This window comes from Tetrao urogallus (assembly GCF_951394365.1).
Source record: "Tetrao urogallus genome assembly, chromosome: 1".
In the NCBI taxonomy this organism is placed as follows: Eukaryota; Metazoa; Chordata; class Aves; order Galliformes; family Phasianidae; genus Tetrao; species Tetrao urogallus.
This window is the reverse complement of record NC_136813.1, coordinates 121621830-121641948: the sequence shown is the minus strand read 5'-3', so window position 1 is coordinate 121641948 and position 20119 is coordinate 121621830. Positions and strand designations below refer to the sequence as shown.

Here is a 20119-nt window from a genome sequence, read left to right as displayed (position 1 = left end):
GAGACTCAAGTTTGATCCCTAAAGGTTTCAAAGTCAGCGATAGAGGATCCAAATCCTGTTACAGTGAACACAAAAAACACACTGAGCAATACAGTCTGGGTTATTTCTGCGTTGGGGAAAGGCATGGTTGTCCAACCTTTTGACTTGCATGGACCGCAGTGAGTGAAGAGGAATCATCTTGAGCCTCATATACGATATTGTTAAAATATATACCTGACAAACAGTTTTTTATTTATTTGTATTTTTATGGAAGCATTTAAAACTAGAGCAACTAAAACATAAAACTAGTCAGATATTTAACTGTGTTTTTGTGAAACTAATGCATCTGGTTCATTGGAAGTATTTCAGTTCTGAGTTCTCCAGGTATTTTTCTTATTAGAGATTTTTTGATGAAATTCTGCTCTCCCTGTCCTTCACCCTTGAAAACAGTTTAGTAAGGGACATTTTTCTCTGATCACATGAGTCTTATAAAAGTCTAGTAGAGAAAGATGATCAGATGTTTCTTTGAGTTGAATCTCTGATTGCTGTTCTATATGTTCTGTTTGAAAATTCACAAGTAATGTATTTATGTCAACTGAAAGTGAGGCGGTTGGCAGGAAAGAGCTGCTGCCACAAAGGCATGGATCAGGGGCTGGACCATAGTATGAGCAGGGCCAAGCCACATGTGGCCCATGGGCTAGGAGTGTCTTGGGCATGTCTGGGCAAGCGCACACACGGTCCTGGATTCACTTGTGGGTTATATGTAAGGATGGTGAAATCTGATATGTACCTTAAAGGAATTTGATGTTTGTTGAGAAGAGCCAGCAACCAGTAGTAGTACAGTAAGAATCAACTAGATCGAAGAAAAATGGATTCTAACCCTTTTCTCAAAACCATAACTGGCTTCAACATGCAATAATTCAGCACCATGCATCATCTGTACTGCCCTGAAGGACTGTTACGATAGATGGAGCCCAAAGTCAGGGACTAAATGAACAATTCAGAGGGCTTGCCCATAGATTACTGGAATGATTCCCATGTGATTAATCAGGATGTATGGGAAAGTGTTGGACCTGAGCATGATGTGAATTTTACAGAATAAGGGTGGATGTTGTTGTGGTTTCTGATGAGAATGTATTAATAGCACATCAGTATGCTATTGTTTCTGAGTGATTGGAGTGTGCGGAAGACTTGACCAGACCGCTCAGTGGAACAGCAGCTGCCATTATGGCATGGCAGCAGGCAACAAGGCTGCTAGCTTGAGTTAGGCAAGAGATTATTCCATTCCATGTGACGTTATGCAGAAAGGCTATCAAACTGTGAGGAATTGTTTGGGGGTGGGCTGCTGCTTAGGGTTTGGCTGGACATTGGTCAGTGGATGGTGAGACGTTGCATTGCAAGTTGGCTGTTGGTTGGCAGGCATTTGTTTTGTTAGCTGGGCATCAATTGGCAGGTGAGTAATTACGTTGTGGATAAGTCTGTGTGTACTGGCTGATTTTAAAAACAGATAACTGAAACTGATAATGAGGGAGGAGGGGTAAGTTTTTCATGTTTCTTACCAACTTATTATTTGAAAAGATGATGCTGCTCATTGGTAAATGTGAAATGCTGATGAGAGTCTAATGAAGTATTCACATTTCAGACACTGTAAACCACATGCAAGTTTTTTTGCCTTTTTGAAGGCAAAAGAAAAATTAATGTTTCTGTACATTAGAAAAAGAATTATATCAGGTATTGCTGTTCTGAGAAAGCCAGATCTAATAATAAAAGTGTTAAAATGGGTTAATAAAATAGTCAGTAAATAAAATTCCCACAACGTTTTAAAGTTATAGCTGTGGTTTTTTTCACTAACAGTCATTCAGAAGTCTAGCCATCCACAAGTGCATCAAGAAACCAGAAAAATCAGAGAAACAAAACAACAGAAAAAAACCATAAAGAACTATTCAGAATTTTACTAGAGTAAATTTAATAAATAAACTAAGTTTAACTTTTGGAAAAGCTTGCATTTTGAGTACATATATAATAAAAAATTGAAGAGATGTATGCTTTTTCATGAAAGATAGAAAAAATGAGGAAAATAGTTGTCATTTCCTCTCTTAATTAATATTATGTGCTTATATTGTATATAATCTTTCCTTTTTTTTTTGTATAGGAAAAGCATAAGCAGGAGTTAGAAGATATGAGAAAAGCTGGACATGAAGCCTTGAGTATTATTGTTGAAGAGTTCAAGGTAAATGAGTTAAGATGGCACATTTTCCAGTGTCATATTATATAATAAATACGCACTACAGATGGTCTTGTTTATTAGTTAGTTTTGGTTGCTCAGCCCCTTTTGGTGGTTGCTTCCAGTTTAGACTGAAAGTTTGGCCTGAAATTTTGCATAGCGTGTTTTCTCTCTCTGCACTTCAGTTAAAGGGGAAACTTCAGATAAAATATGTTAGCCATTTTCATTGGTGAAAATTAAATCTGGAATGAAAGAAAAATGCTTAGCAATTGTGTTAAACTTTGATTTTGATTTTTAGCGTGCATCTACATTTTGGACCTCCTTGGCTATGACAAACTTCAAACTATAACCTCACAGGGCAATTGAGCAGGTTTTTTAAGTATTTTATTTATTTATGTTCACAGCACTAAGAGGAGGAGTTTGGGATAAAATAAGGTTCAATCTGTAACTCTTTTCATGTTGTTCCTATTTGCAGTGAGCCAGTAAGATACAGGAACACATTATTGTACAGGATCAATCTGTATCTTTTGTACTGCTATGAAAACATACTAATAAGAAATGCACAAAACTAAGGATTCTAATTAGACTTAATTGAGGTAAACAAGGTGTGACTGGAGAAAACTGATTGTAGGAAATGGAAAATAGAGTTGTTGCTGAAAATGAGAAGGGAAATATGAGACAGCTGTCAGTAGGGAGCACCAAACTAGTAATGTCATTACTGAGATTCGGTTTGGAACTGGCAAAGCAAAAAAGAATGGGACTGAGACTATCATTTCATTCAGGTAGTAAACTGAAAGCTTAAGTGTAGATCCTGCTGGTCAAGAAACCTGCAGTGTTGCTGGGGAGGTTAGGCTGACTTGTTTGTTTTCAGGAAATATCAATCTCTTACTTTATAAAGTATTTATCTCTCTGGAAGTGTCAGGACCTGCAGCTTCAGGAGAGCCATCTGTACCAGCTTTCAAGTCTACTGCAAAATCTGAAACTAAATGCTATGCAAAAACTTTTTTTTGTTTAATTAGATTTTGTGGGCCTTGTAGCTTCTCTTCCTTATGTGTAGGTTAGGCTTAACAAGTTTCAATCTTGAGAAAGGACCACTGTGTAGGGTACCTGATGATGCTTTTAGGAATAACTGCTTGAAAGAGGTCTGGTGCTCTATGCTTTTCTGAAGCCTAATACATAGACATGTTTGCAACAACTTATAAAAAGTTTTCCTTTTAATATATTTGCTGTTAATTGATAGCAGTGTTCTAGTCAACACTGAAACTGAACTATTTGTAGAAATGTGTCTGTTTTCTTTGATACAATTTATACTAATTTCATCAAAAGGGAACTTATTCTGAAAAAAGCTTCTGAAGTTTCCATTCCTAAGAGAAGCTAAGCATGTACAGTGATGTTGTACCATTTCCCCAGACATTTTTCATTTCACTTTAAGAGAAATGTTGCATTTCTTCTCCCTCTTACACTTCTGGGGTTTGCCTCACAATGGAATGACAAAATTGCAGGATGGCTGAGGTCAGCCATCTGAGAACTCTCTGTCCTGCTCCAACTCCTGCTTAAGCAGGGCCAGCCGAAGCAGGGTGCCCAGGCCTGTGTCCCAGCAACTTTTGAAGAGAGACTCTGTGGACAACCTGTGCCAGTGCTTCATCACCCACACAACACAGAAGTGCTTCCTGATGTTCAGAGGGAACCTTCTGTGCTCAAGTTTGTGCTCATTGCCTCTTGTCCTTGCACTGGGCACCACTGAAAAGAGCCTGGCTCTGTCTTTTTTGCACTCTCCCTTCAGGTATTTATAGACATCACTCAGAGCCTCAAGTCTTCTCCAGGCCGAATAGGCCCATCTCTGTCAGCCTTTTTTTATGGGAGGGAAGAATGAGCATGTTCTTCGGGCTGACTGCTTTGGATGGGTCAGTGAACACGTGCCGTATTCTCAGCATTTTTCATTTCTGTTTTGACTAGCTGTGTATAAAATCTGTTTCCATGTGGTCTTACAGTTTGAAAAAAATAAATTGGTGATCTATTGGTATTTGCTACATTTACGTTTCTTCCTCTTTATTTCTGAAAATGTAAGCAAGTTGCGAAATGCACCTATTCTATTGTAGTGAATGAATAGGTACCATTTTCCACCCTTTCAATGCCTTTGTGTGAGCTAAAGAAGAGTTTTGCATGGATGACAGGAAGAATTATTTAAGGAATATCTCTTCATGTTTAGCTGGGTAAAATGATACACATATGTATAATTTTTTGAGAATGATTTTACAAGTCAAAAGCAACTGTGAAACTCTAATATACCATCTTGAAAAAAGGATTTAAATGTTTCAGTTTCTATGATTTGGCACAAAAGATTAGGTATTTAATTCAATACAGTGATTCTTAGCAATGTTTAGCATGCTATTTCTCATAGACTGTTAGTCTTCAAGTTATATAAATATATTTTAATCATCATAGAATGGCCTGGGTTGAAAAGGACTCAAAGATCATCTAGTTTCAAGCCCCCTGCCATGGGCAGGGTCGCCAACCACTTGACCAGGCTCTCCAGAGCCTCATCCAGCCTGGGCTTGAATGCCTCCAGGGTTGGGGCTTTCACAACCTCCTTGGGCAACTTGTTCCAGTGCTTCACAACCCTCTGAGTGAAAAACTTCCTCCTAATATCTAACCTAAATCTCTCCTGTCTCAGTTTAAAACCATTCCCCTTTGTTCTATCACTGTTCACCCTCATAACTGCCTTCACTTCTCTTTTCCAAGCTAAACAAGCCCTGTTTCCTGAACTTTTCCTCACAGGAAAGGTGCTTCAGCCCTGTAATCATCTTTGTGGCCCTCCTCTGGACTTGTTCCAAGAGCTCTGTGTCTCTCTTGTACTGGGGGCCCCAGGCCTAGATGCAGTACTCCAGATGGGGCCTCACAAGAGCCAAGTTGAGGGAGACAATCACTTCCCTCTCTCTGCTGGCCACCCCTTTTTTTAATGCAGCCCAGAACACAGTTGGCCTTCCGGGCTGCAAGAGCACACTGCTGGCTTAAGTCCAGCTTCTTGTCCCCCAGGACTCCCTGGACCTTCTCTGCAGGGCTGCTCTCAAGGAGTTCTTCCCTCAGTTTGTATAAACTTCTGGGATTGCCCCAGCCCAAGTGTAACACCTTGCACTTGGCCCTGTGGAACCTTATTATGTTCACATTGGCCCACTTCTCCAGCCTGTCTAGATCCCTCTGGGTGGTTTCCATTCCTTCCAGTGTATCGACTGCACCGCTCAGCTTGGTGTCATCCGCAGACTTGCTGAGGGTGCACTCGATTCCATCATGTCGTTATAAAAATGTTGAAGAGCTCTGGTCCCAAGACCGAGCCTTGGAGGACACTGCTTGTGACTGGCCTCCACCCTTACACAGAACCACTGATCACAACCCTTTGCCTGCGACCAGCCAACCAGCTCTTAATCCACTGAGCAGTCCATCCTTAAATCCATGCCTCTCCAATTTAGACAGAAGGATGTGGTGAGGGACCATGTCAAAGGCTTTGCAGAAGTCCAGGTAGATGACATCCGTCACCCTTCCCCTGTCCACTGATGCTGCCACTCCATCATAGATGGCCACCAGATTGGTCAGGCAAACATTCCCTTGGTGAAGCCATGCTGGCTGACTTGAATCATCTCTTTGTCTCGTATGTGCCTTAACATAGCTTCTAGGAGGATCTGTTCTATGATCTTCTCAGGCACAGAGATGACACTCACCAGCCTATAGTCCCGTGGTCATCCTTTCTCCCTTTCTAAAAATGGGAGCAATGTTTCCCTTTTTTCAGTCACTGGGGACTTCACCGGACAGCCTTAATTTTTTCAAATATGATGGATAGCAACTCAGCAGCCACATCAGCTATCTCGCTCAGAGCCCTAGGATGGATATCATTCAGACCCATGGACTTGCATACATTCAGATTCCTGAAGAGGTCTCGGACTTGTTCCACTGTTATAGTGGGATGGAATCTGCTCCTCTCACCCACACCTAGAGCTTCAAGGTCCTGGTGGATATGGGGAGGAGCCTGACCATTAGTGAAAACTGAAGCAAAGCACTTTTTGAGCACCTCAGCTTTTTCCATGTCTGAGAAAGCCAGCTCTCCGTCCTCATTTATCAGAGAGGGAACACTCTCCTTGATATGTCTCCTCCTGCTTATGTACCTGTAGAACCCCTTCTCGTTATTTTTCACGTCCCTTGCCAAATTCAGCTTTATCTATGCCTTGGCTTTCCTGATCTTATTTCTACACATGTGGATGACGTCCCTATATTCTTCCCAGGCTACACAACCACTGTACATATCTCTGTTTTCCCTCAGTTGAAGCTGCAGGTCCTTGCTTAGCCGCCACCTCTGCTCAATTTCTTCTGCTGCGGGATGGAGAGCTCTTGTGGTCTCCGGTGTGTCCTTAAAGAGATGCCAGCTCTGTTCTGTTCCTATGCCCTCAAAGACACTTTCCCAGGAAATCCCATCCAGCAGTTCCTTGAGCAGCCAGAAGTTTGCTCTCCTGAAGCACAGGGTTCTGATGCTACTTTTTGCCAGGCCTGCATTCCTCCAGATCGCCAACTCCCCCTGGGCATGATCACTGCAGCCCAGGCTGCCTCCAGTCTTAACCTCTCTGATGCTTTCCTCCGCATTGGTGGGCACCAATGCGTATGCACCACTAAGGCTCCACCTTAGGTCTCTCCATCTAATACCTGGGCCAGGAAGTTATCCTCACCAGACTCCAGGAATCTGGGTTGTCTGCCACCCACTGTGCTGCTATCCCAGCAGATATCCAGTGGTTGATATCCCCCAACAGGACAAGAGCCCGCAAGTGTGACATCTCCCGCAGTTGAAGCGAAAAAGCTTCATTGACAGGCTCTGCCTGATCAGGTGACTTGTAGCAGACCCCAACCACTGGATGCCCTTTATTGGACCAATCCCTCATTTTCACCCATAAACTCTCAACCTGTTCATGGCTCAGACACAGCTCTTTACAATCTATCCACTTCCTAAGATAAAGGGCAACTTCCACTCCCTTCCTACCCTGTCTATCCCTTCTGAAGAGCCTATAACCTTCATGTATTCCAGTTGTGGGATACGTCTCACCACATTTCAGTGATAGCAACCAGATCATAATTTTCCAAGCACATCATGGTTTCCAACTCCCCCTGCTTATTTCCCATGCTGCTTGCATTAGTGTAAAGGCACTTCAGATGGGCTTTCTGGCATTAAAAGGTTTCCTCTGCTGCTTCCTGGAGAGACACGAGAAGGTTTCAGATGGGGAGGGGGGTCAGCAACATTGCCTCCCTCTTCTGAGGAGTTCCCACAGGATCCTACAGGACAGTTCAGAGGCTTTTCCCCATTATCTCCTACAGTGACAACATTCCCAAGCCCTTTTCTCTCCCGTTGACCTCCACCCACTTCCCCTGTCAAATCTGATTGAAATTTCTGAACTACACACTCCACCATACCTAGTTTAAAGCTCTGTCAGTGAACCCTGCTAGCTCCTCGGCTAGGATCCCCTTGGAGAAAGGTGAGACCTGCCCGCAGCTGTCAGGCCAGGTGCCAAATAAACTGCCCCATGGTCAAAGAACCCAACCTTTCAGCCTTATTCAAACTTATTCAAAGCCTGGATTTTCCTAGACTGCTCCATATCCCTTAGTACCCCAGAAAGGAGAGAGGAAAATACCACTTGCGCACCCACTCCTTCAACCATTCGCCCTAAACTCCTGTAATCTTAAGATGAGATTTCATAGTCATAACATTTGTATTAAAAAACACAGAAAAATAACTAAAAAATGAACTTAGTTTTCTGAGTAAGGCTAAGTTTCCCCTTTCTGCATTTGCTTCATTTGATTTAATTTCTGTGTTTCATGTTTCAACGTGACTAATTAAATATTACATTTTATTTAGCCTGTCATTTGAGTTTGTTTCACATTTTTAAACAGTACTACATCTGAGAAATCTTTTTTTTTTTTCAGAGATTAGATTTACTTTAATACTGTTTTTCAGAAGGCGTGAAGGAGGATAGTAAACTTTTTTTTTTTCTTCTTTTTTTTTTTTTTTTCCCCTGCTAGCTTTTTTTCCATTTTTTTTCCCTCATAGCAAAAGAAAGAGATTGGAAGAGAGAGATCTGTCAGAGATTGTTTCTGGTTGGGATGAATTTGGGGATAACAGGTATTTTGACTAGGTAAACCAAGAAGGATTTTCGTAAACTTTAGCTTCTGTCTGTACAAGAAATCCCAATTTGGGTAAGCAGTTATGATTTCTACTGTTGCTATAATTAAGGCAGTATGCACTGGTGTTGGGTAAATAGATTTATATTAAGCATGTGTATATATTTAAAATGTAAGTCTAATTATTGCACTTTTGTCTTAGTTTGAATAAAAAATTGAGGTCCTGTTTTAGAAAGCAATCCATACTCTATATCTAAAAGAACTTGGAGAAGTACAAGAAAAATTTTTTTGATCATTTGTATGCTACTGGCAGAGCTATACTGTGTCTACTTTATTAGATGTGGCTGTTTATGTTAGTCCTTTGCCTGTTACAAAGTAACATTAACTCTGTGATTTTTTTGTTGTTGTTGTTTTGTTTTAAAACATCCCCAAAGCTGTTCATGTACTTATGGCTGGAAACAACTAACAACTATTTGGAAATGTAGAACAGTTTGGTGATGGAATATGATCTACATCAGTCATGTGAATGATTTCCAAGTGGCAAAGTAGAAAGTAGAAGATAGAACTTCTCCCAGATTCTTACATCTAAACTGCATTATAGTATGCTTAAAACATGTATTTTGCAGACACTGAAACTCCTTCCCACTGAAGATAAGAGTACCCAGTGTTCTAGCACATTCTCCTATCTCTAATCTTTCGCACTGTAAAGGTGCATTACTGCTAAAGATTCCAGACATACGGGTGTTAGAATAACAAGAACTCTCTTTAAGAAACTTAAACATTTTAGAACTTAAAAAATACATATATATGCGTGTGTGTATGATATAAGAGCAGCAAACTTGCTCTTTAGGAAAAGAAAATGAGAACTGAGGTGGAGTGTAGAATCCTAATTTTCCTTTTTGGTTAAAATCCATTAGTTTTAGTGCTAGTAATATGATACAGCATCTAATGATTTCTTTTGTTTGTTTCTGAAAGGATGAAGATTAGAATATATGTCAAGCCATAATACATCTGATACCTGATAGATATTGGAACAAGACCTAAAGACTTGCTTTCTTTATCCAGCGCTGGTAGTTCCTTATAACTTATTTGCATTATCTTAAATTCCTGTACTGAAACTCAGGATAATAAGCAAAATGAATTATAAAATTATGAAATATTTTATCTTGTTGATGGTGGTTTTTTGTTTGGTTTTTTTTTGTTTGTTTTTTTAAACTAAAGAAAACCCAGTGGGTATCTTAATATAGTGCAGTCTGGGAAATTAGTTCTAGATTTAAAAGAGCTAAATACAGATGTGTTGATTTGGCAGCTTTTTCTTCTACTAATAACTTTTTCAGTTGTACTTTCTCTGATCCAGGACTTGGTTTGCTTTTAAAACCTTTGTGGACAGGTTGAGGAACGAAATAAGCAATGCTGTAGCAACTCTGCTGCCAGCTTGTCATATAAATGTTTTCTCCACGTGGCTTTAATTTATACAAGATGTGTATTGTAATTCAGAGCAGTGTGTGCATCAGTACTTAGTATTTCCTCTTTATACTCATGCAGATGAACTGGGTTATATATTGAAAATAACGATAATCTGACTTTTCTAGTGAGAATAATGTAGAGAGTTTGGAAGGATAACATTAGCAGTCATGGACTTTGAAATATTGAAATGTTGCTCATCTTTCAGTGACTTTCTTACCCAGAACATCTGACTGATTTTCTTAACAGAAAAAGAATACGTTATTTTTGTTAGGCTTTTTTTTTTTCTTCTTCTGTATCACTTGATGAGGCCATGTATTTTTATCTTATATAGCAGCATTATTTGTAAAGGTTCTGGAATTTTCAGCTCACAGTCAGTGCCAAACTCTTCTTAGAAGAGACTTTTACATGAAAAAAATGTATTTAACTTACAGATCTTATTATGTCTAACTTGGTGGGTTTTTTTTTTTCTAACTTGGTGTTGTATTTGATGTTTCTCATCAAATACAAAAACTGAAAACTTAACTAAGTTGTAGTTTTAAGTAGTTAAGAAGATTATGCCAAGTTGAAAATAAATTATAGATCAAGCAAACTTATTAAAATAATGTCAACGTAGATGATGTTTCTTTGTTTTCTCTTTCAGAGTTTTTTGTCCATTTCAGTCATGGTAAAAAAAAGTAGTATGATATTGTGAAGAAGGAAATATGAAACAAGTGGGATATTTGATCTTGTTTTTGTGAAACTAGTGCATGAGTCTGGGTAAATGGAGGTAGTTGCAATTCCTAGTGAGTTTTGAAGGTGTTTATCAGAGATTTTTAGTGAAATATTTTTTCTTCCTGTATTTCATCCTCAAAAATAGTTGTTCACAAATGTCTGTACTGACAGAAAGCAATGACATGAATAAGGCATGATTGTGAAGTGAGAGGTTTCTTTCTCTGGTAAGATTAATCTTATTAAAGTCTAGTAGAGAGACCTGGTCAGATTTTTTTGAGTTGAATATCTGATTGTAACTCTATACATTCCATTTGAAAATTTGCAGTATACTTGTAGTATATTTACATTGACTGAAAATGGAGTTACAAATTTAACGAAAAAATGATTTTTTCAGTAGCCTTGAAACTTAGTCTCAAATTCTTTTATGAAAACAAAAAGCAAGGCTGAATATTCTTCACTGTACCCAAGACCAAGTTTAGTCAATGTATCAAAACACATAAAATTATTTGTGTAACATGGATTAGCACTGCACTTTGCCCTTGCCATATCCTATGTACTACATGTTATGAGGGCTGCTCTGAAAGTAGTGCCTCCTGTTTTGCAGTGTCAGCCCACAACATCAGAAGCGGATGTTGGTGACATGGCATTAAGCATTGAACCTTCCTGCCAATATTCCTTTACATTTTGTTGTTGTGCAACAGATGGCAACAGAACAGTCTTACAAAATGGCGTTTTACATGGAAGTGCATATGAAGCAAAAGAGTGGAATTAAATTCCTCCATGTGGAGAAAATGTTGACATTCACTGATGCTTGCTGAGTATTTATGGAGACCAAATAGTGAATATGAACACAGTGAGGTGGTGGGTGGTGTATTTCAGAAGTGGTGACAGTGTGTCACTCCTGCTGTTTCATATTTTTATGACCACAGCATGCAGGCTCTTGTTCATCACTGGTGAAAATTCATAGCTAATGGTGATAACTATGTTGAAAAATAGTATTTTGTAGCTGAGAATATACTCTATTAAATAGTGTTATTGTGCTCTTTGTATCTGTTGTTGTTTCTATGTAAACAATTAGGAGGCATTACTTTCAGAGCAGCCTTTGTGGCCCAGGCAAGCCAAAAGGTTGAACTCTCATGGACTAGTTGATTAATGATCCTTAAAATCTGAAGTCAACACTTTCTCTAGAAAGTGTCACAAGATGACCATTGCTACGCAGGATCAAGGAAGTTCATTACGCAGTATGTAGAAGTAGAAATGAATCACCAAGAGCATCCATATGGAAAGCCTACCCTTTGACTTCATGCTACAGATATAATAGGCTACATTCTGCTGTGATCATTCCATGAGATGTTGAAAGACTACTTCAAGAATAGCAGCTTGATGCTAGGTCAGGGGCTGCAAATTTATGGAACATCAGCTCTCCAGAATAACAATGTAATTAATTCAGGAAGAAAGTAGTGTTTCAGCAGTGGTGAAGAGTTGCCCAGTTGTTAGCAGTTAGCAGTTGTTCAAGTGTTTAGTGGTATTGTACTGACAGAAGTGTGTAGCTATTAGAGTTAGGCACCTATTATCATCAGATAGCCAAATGTATTATTTAACATAAACTAATCAATTAATTAGTTTTGTTCATTAGTAAATTAAATATTTTGTTATCAGAAAGGTTGCATATAATATATTTAGATGTAAATAATCTCAGCTATATTTACCCCATCAGACAGACACTAAGTGTTTTTTTTTGTTTTCTTTTGTTTTATCTGCTGGCTTGTTTGTTTGCTTGTTTATATGCTTTTTTTTTTTTTTTATTTAACATTGGGTCTTGAAGTTTTTATGCTCTTCTCTATGTTTTATGGGAGGGAGCCAGGCAAATGTAGGGTGTCAGCAAAGAATATAGTACTTTTCTAGACAATGCTAAATCTGTCCTTTATTTTGTTTTTAAAATTAATTTCTTTCTGATAATTTATTAAATACAGAACATGCATTTTATATGACTTGCCTCATTTTCTTTTAAATGACTAGAAAAGATTTGGGCCTAAATGAACATTCTGTTCTGTATTTTAAGACCTATTTGGCTGGAGTGCTCTATTTCTCCATAGAAAAAAGATTTTCTCTGAACAGTTATGGCACAACATGAAAGCTATCTCTGAAATGCCATGTCATGCAGGATCATGGCATTTCAGTGTCTGTGCCTTCTCACTCGGACAACTAGTCAAAGACATGCAACTTTTAGTTGCAGTTTAAACTCTATTCGTAATGTACATGAGAGAAAAGGGAAGCTTTAATTCCTAAATGTGGAATTTTATGTACAGAAAATAATAGTAAGAAAAATTTAGAAAATCTTAATGATCTTTTTATGACATTTAATTTTTTCCTCTGAAAAAACTGTACATTCTGGGTATGGCTCAGTCAAGTTTGCACAGTAAAGTCCATAAGGTGACTCAACCTTTAGCATGAATAAGAATAAACTGAGAAATGGCATTGCATCTTAATGGCCATTCTGTTACTGTTTTCCATGTAAACAGAATTTTATTCCTTTTTCTTCTTTCATGTCATTTATATAAAATAATTATCCTCACAGCAGTTTAGGGGAAAAAAAATAACTCAAAAATCTACAAGCAAAGTACAAACTTCATTTTTCCAGTAATATGTGACAATTCCAGTTTATACACAGTAGGATTTAGCATATAAAGTTTCCTATACTGAGCTATGTTTTTGTGATGCCTGAATTTATGCCAATACAAGAACTGAATGTAGTTGGAAAGAAATTTGCTTTCATGAACGTAAACTTATGATTAGCTAAGTCCTCTGCAAATATCCACTAATGTTGTTTTACACTTTAATCAAAATGCGTGTCAAGCATAATCAACCATTTGTTGCCTTTTAGATCTTTCTGAACTTTTGCTGAAAGGTACTGTGGTCTTACTGATATCCTGAAGAACATGATTTTGGCATCAAGGGCAAATCAGTAGAAATATAGATTAAAAAAATTGTCAGGGTTTTTGAGGATAAAATGTTTTTATTGGTTTGGAGTTTCTTGCAAAAACTTTTCAAAATATATTTCAAGCGTGTTTTGTATTCCATGAAGTAAATATATCTCTAAAGTAAAAATCGTTTGAAAGATATACATTTTTTTCCTTTTTGTTTGTCTGCATTTGGGCCAAAGATCTGTTTTCTGTAACACCTATGTCTTCTTTAACTTATGCATTAATTTCAGCTAAGTCTCTGTATTGACTGTCAGTTAGAAATAGCTTCCTTTAGTGTGTATAAGTACCCCAATGAATATTCAGAAAGTCATACTAATATTTTATAATATTAGGGGAAAAAAACTTGGGTAGCATATGAGTATATCCTGAGTAAAAATAAGGAAGTTAGAGTGTGGTTCTTTCAAATGATGATTTGCTTTTCCATATATGCAAAATGTTTTTAATTTTGCATTCTGTTGCTGGAAATTCTGTCGAATTCAGTCAAGTGCACGTGAATGTACATGCACACAGGTGCACACACACAGATTTCCTGATGTTATTATTTTTTTGTTAATGTCTTTGTACTTTGACTGACTTCCACTGCTACACATTTGAGTGTGTGTTTCCTGGGGGGTGTTCTTTTATGTTTAAAATTACACAAAATTTCCATCTGCTTTTATTTGATTTGTGGTTGCAAAGATCATGCTTGGCCCATGGAATCTTACACGGTGCCGAGAGGATGTGGAGTTCTGTCAGCCAGTGAAATATGTCTGGCTTTTTTTTTTTACTTTTCTTCAGCAGGTTTCATGTGCTTCTCTTCTTGTGTGGTCTCACTATTCTGAATATATTTAACAGAAATACTTGCCCTCTCTATCTTCTGTGTGCTGCCCTCTTTTAAGCGGCCTATGTATAAGAAATCTGAGATCCAAAAAAATTTCAGTCCTGACTGAAAACAAGGTAGTGTTACATAGAAAAGTACTTTAATAGTTGCACATTCCAAAATTTATAACAGCATTCTGCATTCTGGTTATAGAGAAGTACTAGTTGACATGCAGTTAATAATATACATCCCTCTTTATATATATGTGTGTGTGTATTTATATGTACATATATAGTGTATATACATATGTAGTGTATATATATATATATAATTTTTTTATATTTCTTTTTTGCAGTCATTGCTACAGTGTACTGTTCAACAGCAAGAAGCAGCCACTGAAAAACAGTATATACTAGCAATTGAAAAACATTCTTACAAATGTCAAGAGCTTCTTGATGCTCAGGTATGTATATGCATTTACAAAAACTTTTATGATTGTCTTGCAGTTTCAGCTCTTTTTTTTTTTTTTTTTTTTTTTTTTTTTTTTGAAAGAAGTGTGCCTTTTGGAGCAAAGAGGATGACCAGTCTTTCATTTTGCATCCTCAATGTAAGAGTAAACACAGTTACTCAAAAATGCTAAGTGCATGATAACTCTGCATCTGTTGTGTTTGAAAGTATTTTATAACATTTTAATCTCCTTAGAACAGATTCAAGAACAGCAAAAGTATTTTTCCTATAATCTGTTACATCTCAAACCAAAAGGCAGGGACAGAAATGTTCAAGAAGTTCAAATTTATCTGGGGATCTAAGTGAGATATCACTTCAAAGAATTTGAAACACAACTTCTTTTTCTGGTTTCCTTTAATATTTTTGTCTTAAAAGCAATATTTGGCTTTCAAATTTTAAGGACACTTAATTCCCTCTTAAATTTTCTGCTGTTTTATTTCCAGTTCCATAAAGTCAAGGTTGTCTACCTTAGTGTATTGACTGTTATATTTTCTCCTAATTCTTTGCTAATTCCTACCTCTCCTCCTTTAGTAAGGAAGAATGACTCTTGTTTGTTTTAAACCTGTCATTGTTTCAGTTTATTTCAGTTTCAGATTTTAAAGCTGTCTTTTATCAGAATGCCTGTAATGGAGATGCATGTTGTATGTCTGTAGAAGTACTGATAACTGCTGCTGATACTTGTGTACTATTGTATGTTTCAGTCTAGAGGAAAATATGAAAGGTCTAGTTATATCTCAGTTTCCTCCTAGACAAATTCATCTTCAATTCTGACATGCAGATTTTTCAACATACTGACTAGCTGGAGCTACCGTTATCATCACCTTCTCCAGGAGGAGCCATCAGCTCCTCAACAAAAACATCCTTGGTTCTGAATCTTCTTTCAGCAGTCTTTTTCTCTGCACTCCTCTTCCAGTTCTGTATCTATAGGACTTCAATTTTAAGACCTTGCTAAAATTGTAAGAAATGTTTCAGGGTAAAATACTCCTGCTATTTTCTGTTGTGGTCCTTCTTATGGGTGTCTTCTCCACATGTTCTAAAGTTAGAAAGTTCTGGTCTGTTTTCTAGTTTAGTTTCATTTGCTTGAAGTTTCTACATGTGTGTTACATAGTATTCTTTCTTCTCTCAGTCTGGAAAAGCCTCAGATTTTGGATATTAACATTTTCAAAACCTCCTGGGATAGTTTGCACTGTTGCTAAAAAATCTGCTTGAGTTAGTTTGATCAGTGCACTCTCCGACTGTACTAAACTGTCTTTCATTGAAGAGTCCATTTATATAGATGTTATGACTACCTATTGCTCTTGAAACAACTACTTGAGATATGAGTTGTCAGCATCACTTACTATCCAATTACTGCCAACAGATGCTGGGTAGTTACGCATCTACCCTTTTTCTTAGTTCATTAATGTCGGTCACTTGTCTATAATATCCTTTATCACACGTTCCTTAGGAGTGGAGGTTAATGGTCCTCACTTTAAATCCCATGCTAGAATGTGTTGAAAGAAGCAGTTCCCTCAAATTCACTGATGACCACTGCGATGGGTGCTTCCTGAGTCACAGTCTCAAGTGTTGCTGTTAATTTTCCAAGGGAGTGTGCTCTCAGATCTACATATCAAGCAGCAAAGCAAGTATTTCCATGGCATTTTAAGATTTGTGATGGCATTGGTCAGCAAACAGCACAGTAAGAACTTATTTTTGCCAAAAAGCAATCTGGTTAGATAATAAACATTTAGGAAAGCAGTGCATGTCAGTTGTATACATATAGTGTTTGAAGATTACAGAGGAAATGTCATTGGCAAGCAGGTGTCAACTTTAAGTGGGAAAATCACAAATTTCGTGTTTTTCTGAAGCATGCATTTGATGTTGCCTCCTGAAAATGAATGCCAGTTTTGATCTTTTGTTTGCACTGGTGTTTTACAAAAATGAAAATCTTTATTAGTCTTTCAACTTTATTTGAATCTGCCCACAATCTCAAGCTAATTAAAAGGTAATTTTTTTCAGTCTCTTTGCATTGTTAATTTAGCTGAGATACTGTCAGTCTGAACAAAAAATCTTATTTGGATATTGCACTTGCTAATCCAAGTTTTCAGATCTTCCTTGGATTCATGAAGTTTCAGATGAAAGCAGCTCTTTAGTGTGATTTTTTTCTCTCCAACTTCTGCTTACGTAACAGAATCTCCACTTCTTATTATGAATTAGTCATCTATTCTTGCCAATACTGTGTGATTTTTGCTATCCTCTATTAGTGAACATTTTGATTTTATAAAGGTTTTATTTTAGGAATCCATTTTGTCTTATTTTTCCTGGTGCAATGGACTAATTGTGAGTAACTCGTACAGTGTGCAAAATGAATTGAATCACAAAACCAGAAGAGCTAGTTAACAGTTTTCATTCATGTTTTTACTATGGTCTCTGTATTCTTAGGGCAGTTTGGGGACTATTTTAATAGTAGTTATTACCACATATGCACACTTTCTGAGAAAACTGTTTTTAATGTTAGACAACTGAATAGCTTCTAATTCTATTTATAAGCAGTAATACACAGTTGCAGCGAAAAATTTGAAGCTTGATACTGTTGTCTTGCATTAATAATAGCCTCCAGTGTGCATCAAGTTATTCAGATTATTCTGCACACTGCTGAATTGAGTATTAAGCTTAGTTGTTTTATTACCACTACTGTAGTTTTCCTTTGAATTGTATTGTTTTAACTTCTCTTTTTAGTAATGTTTTGCTGGTTTCTGAGATTCCTTTTAGAAACATTTTGCTGCTTTGTTAGCCACTTGGCCGACATACTGGCAAAAAAAGATGCAGTTCAACCATGGAATAATAGGTTATAATTTGAGGAAGTGGAAATATGTAACAGATGTTGGAATTTTTAGACAGATTTTCCACCTTGCACTGCCAAACGCTCAGATGCCACTGATAGTAAGGTCAATGTAAGAAGCTTGTTATGATTACCAGATCTTGACATTTGATTTGCACTTAGTTTAGCAGAAGTGAAGAAAAGTATAAAAGAATATGCAGGTAAATGTAGCTAGCCGTTTTACAGGAGCAGAAAACTATTATTTTTTTTATAAGACTGCCTTTTTCCTCAGGATGATGTTTTGAATTGGTAGCAATGGACATGTTTTGCTAACTTTACGAAGTCCTTCTGTTATAGCTCTGTATTTTTGTCATCTCTCTCTCAAATGGAGATAAAGGGATTTTTCCGACAACGTGAGTTATTTCTTCTTACTGTTGGATTCCTTCATGAGATTGAAATAAAAGTAGTGGGCTAAGGTTTCTTGTTAAAATAGATGAACAAATTTTTGAGTCACTGAATTCTTAAAAAGCCCAGTCCATTAGGTTCTGATTTCTTCAGTGCTTGCTAACTGTTTCTGTAGATGATTTTTCCCAGGTTTAGAGGGCCAGGGGTTGTTCCATGTCCTATGTAATGAAGGCAAAAAAGTTTCTGTAATATTGGAGATGAGAGATTAAGTCTTATTATCACTGCGGGTTTTTTTATAACTCCTCACTAGAATGCAGTTTCGTGAGATGAAAAATTCTGTTAGAATTTTTTCATGAGAAAAACTGGTCATTCACTTGTAGTATAGCTTAGAAATACAGAAAATTATGCCTTAATATACTTAATATATTTTTCAGAATGATGTTATGAAAGGAAGATTCCAAGCATCATTAATTACTGTGAGATTTTCCATTTTCCACAAATTAGAAAAGTATGTAAAGGTGCAGGTTTAGTTGACACGTTAGAAGGAAAGGGCACCATCCTGAGAAACCACAAAAAACTCAAAAGGTGGGCCTGTATGAACCTAATGAGGTTCAGCATAACAAAGTGCAAGGTGCTGCACTTGGGTCAGGGTAATCCCAAATACATACAGACTGGGAGAAGAAATCCTTGAGAGTAGCTCTGCAGAGAAGGACTTGGGAGTCTTAGGGGATGAAAAACTAAACATGAGCCAGCAGTGTGTGCTTACAGCTCTGAAAGCCAATGGTATCGTGGGCTCCATCAGAAGAGGGGTGGCCAGCAGGGGCAGGGAGGGGATTGTCGCTCTCTACTCTGTCTTCAGGAGGCCCCATCTGGAGTACTGTGTCCAGGTCTGGAGCCCTCAGTACAGGAAAGATGTGGAGCTGCTGGAGAGTCCAGAGGAGGGCCACAAAGATGACCAGGGGACTGAAGCACCTTCCCTACAAAGACAGGCTGAAAAGAGCTGGGCTTGTTCAGCTTGGAGAAGAGAAAGCTGTGAGGAGTACTCACTGCAGCCTTCCAATATTGAAAAGGGGATTATAAAAAGGAGAGGTATCAACTTTTTACTCAGGCAGATAGTGACGGAACAGGGAGGAATGGCTTTAAGCTCAAGGAGGGAAGGTATAGACTGGATGTCAGGGGGAAGTTCTTCCCAGAGTAGTGAGGTACTGGAACAGGCTGGCCAGAGAGGCTGTGAATGCCCCATCCCTGTAGGTGTTCAACACTACTTTGGATGGAGCCCTGGGCAACTTGTTCTTTTACCAGATCTGGAGGATGGTGGCTCTGCCTATAGCAGGGGAGTTGGAACTTGATGATCCTTGGGGTTTCTTCCAATCCAAGCCATTCTATGATTCTATGAATATAATTATATTCTGCAGAGTACAGCAAATAGCACAACCTTTTTGTTTCTCAGTGTTTGCATAGTCACATTAACTTTGTGCTGTGATGTTGTTTTTCAGTGGTTACCTTCCATAATTGAATTGGTCAGGTTGGATACTCAGGAACAGTAGTAAGGTATTAGAACAGGCTGCCCAGGAAAGTGTTGGAGTTGCCATCCCTGGAGGTTTTCAAAAGAAGTAAACCTGGCACTTAGGTTTAATGAGTATGTTGGTCAGAGGTTGGACTAGATGATCTTAGAGGTCTTTTCCAACCTTAATGATTCTGTGATTCTATTTGGGCAAATCATGATGCACAGATCACCAAGTTCAGTGTAGATAAATTTGTTAGCTGCTATTCATAGTTTATGTAGTAGTAGTCAGTAAAATAACCAATCTGCGGAAGCATAAATTGGATTATACCAGTTATAGTAAAATAATTATAACATTGTTGGATGAAATCCTTTTCTCACATCTTTTTCCACGAAACTGTACAGGACTAAGAAAGGAACTGTTGACATTTTTAAAAAGCATTCCAGTAAAAGCGAGACACCCTATTTTCCATTTTTCTTTAAAGTTGCAATTTAGGATGAATGGGACTATGTAATGGTTATAGCTGTACTAAATTGGATTTAGTTATTAATTATTTTAATAGTAAAACAAGTCATGCCTGCTTTG

At 37.7% G+C, this 20119-nt stretch overlaps 1 protein-coding gene across 1 annotated transcript in view; it reads left to right on the top strand.

Moving 5' to 3' along the window:
* CCDC91 (coiled-coil domain containing 91) overlaps nt 1-20119 on the top strand; it is a gene marked incomplete at both ends in the record, with an annotated part of 114569 nt that overhangs the window by 34673 nt on the left and 59777 nt on the right. Inside the window, 2 exons of the mRNA XM_079550539.1 lie at nt 2132-2209; nt 14673-14780. Of these exons, the coding sequence (XP_079406665.1) occupies nt 2132-2209; nt 14673-14780 (186 nt within the window). The remainder of the gene's footprint in view (nt 1-2131; nt 2210-14672; nt 14781-20119) is intronic.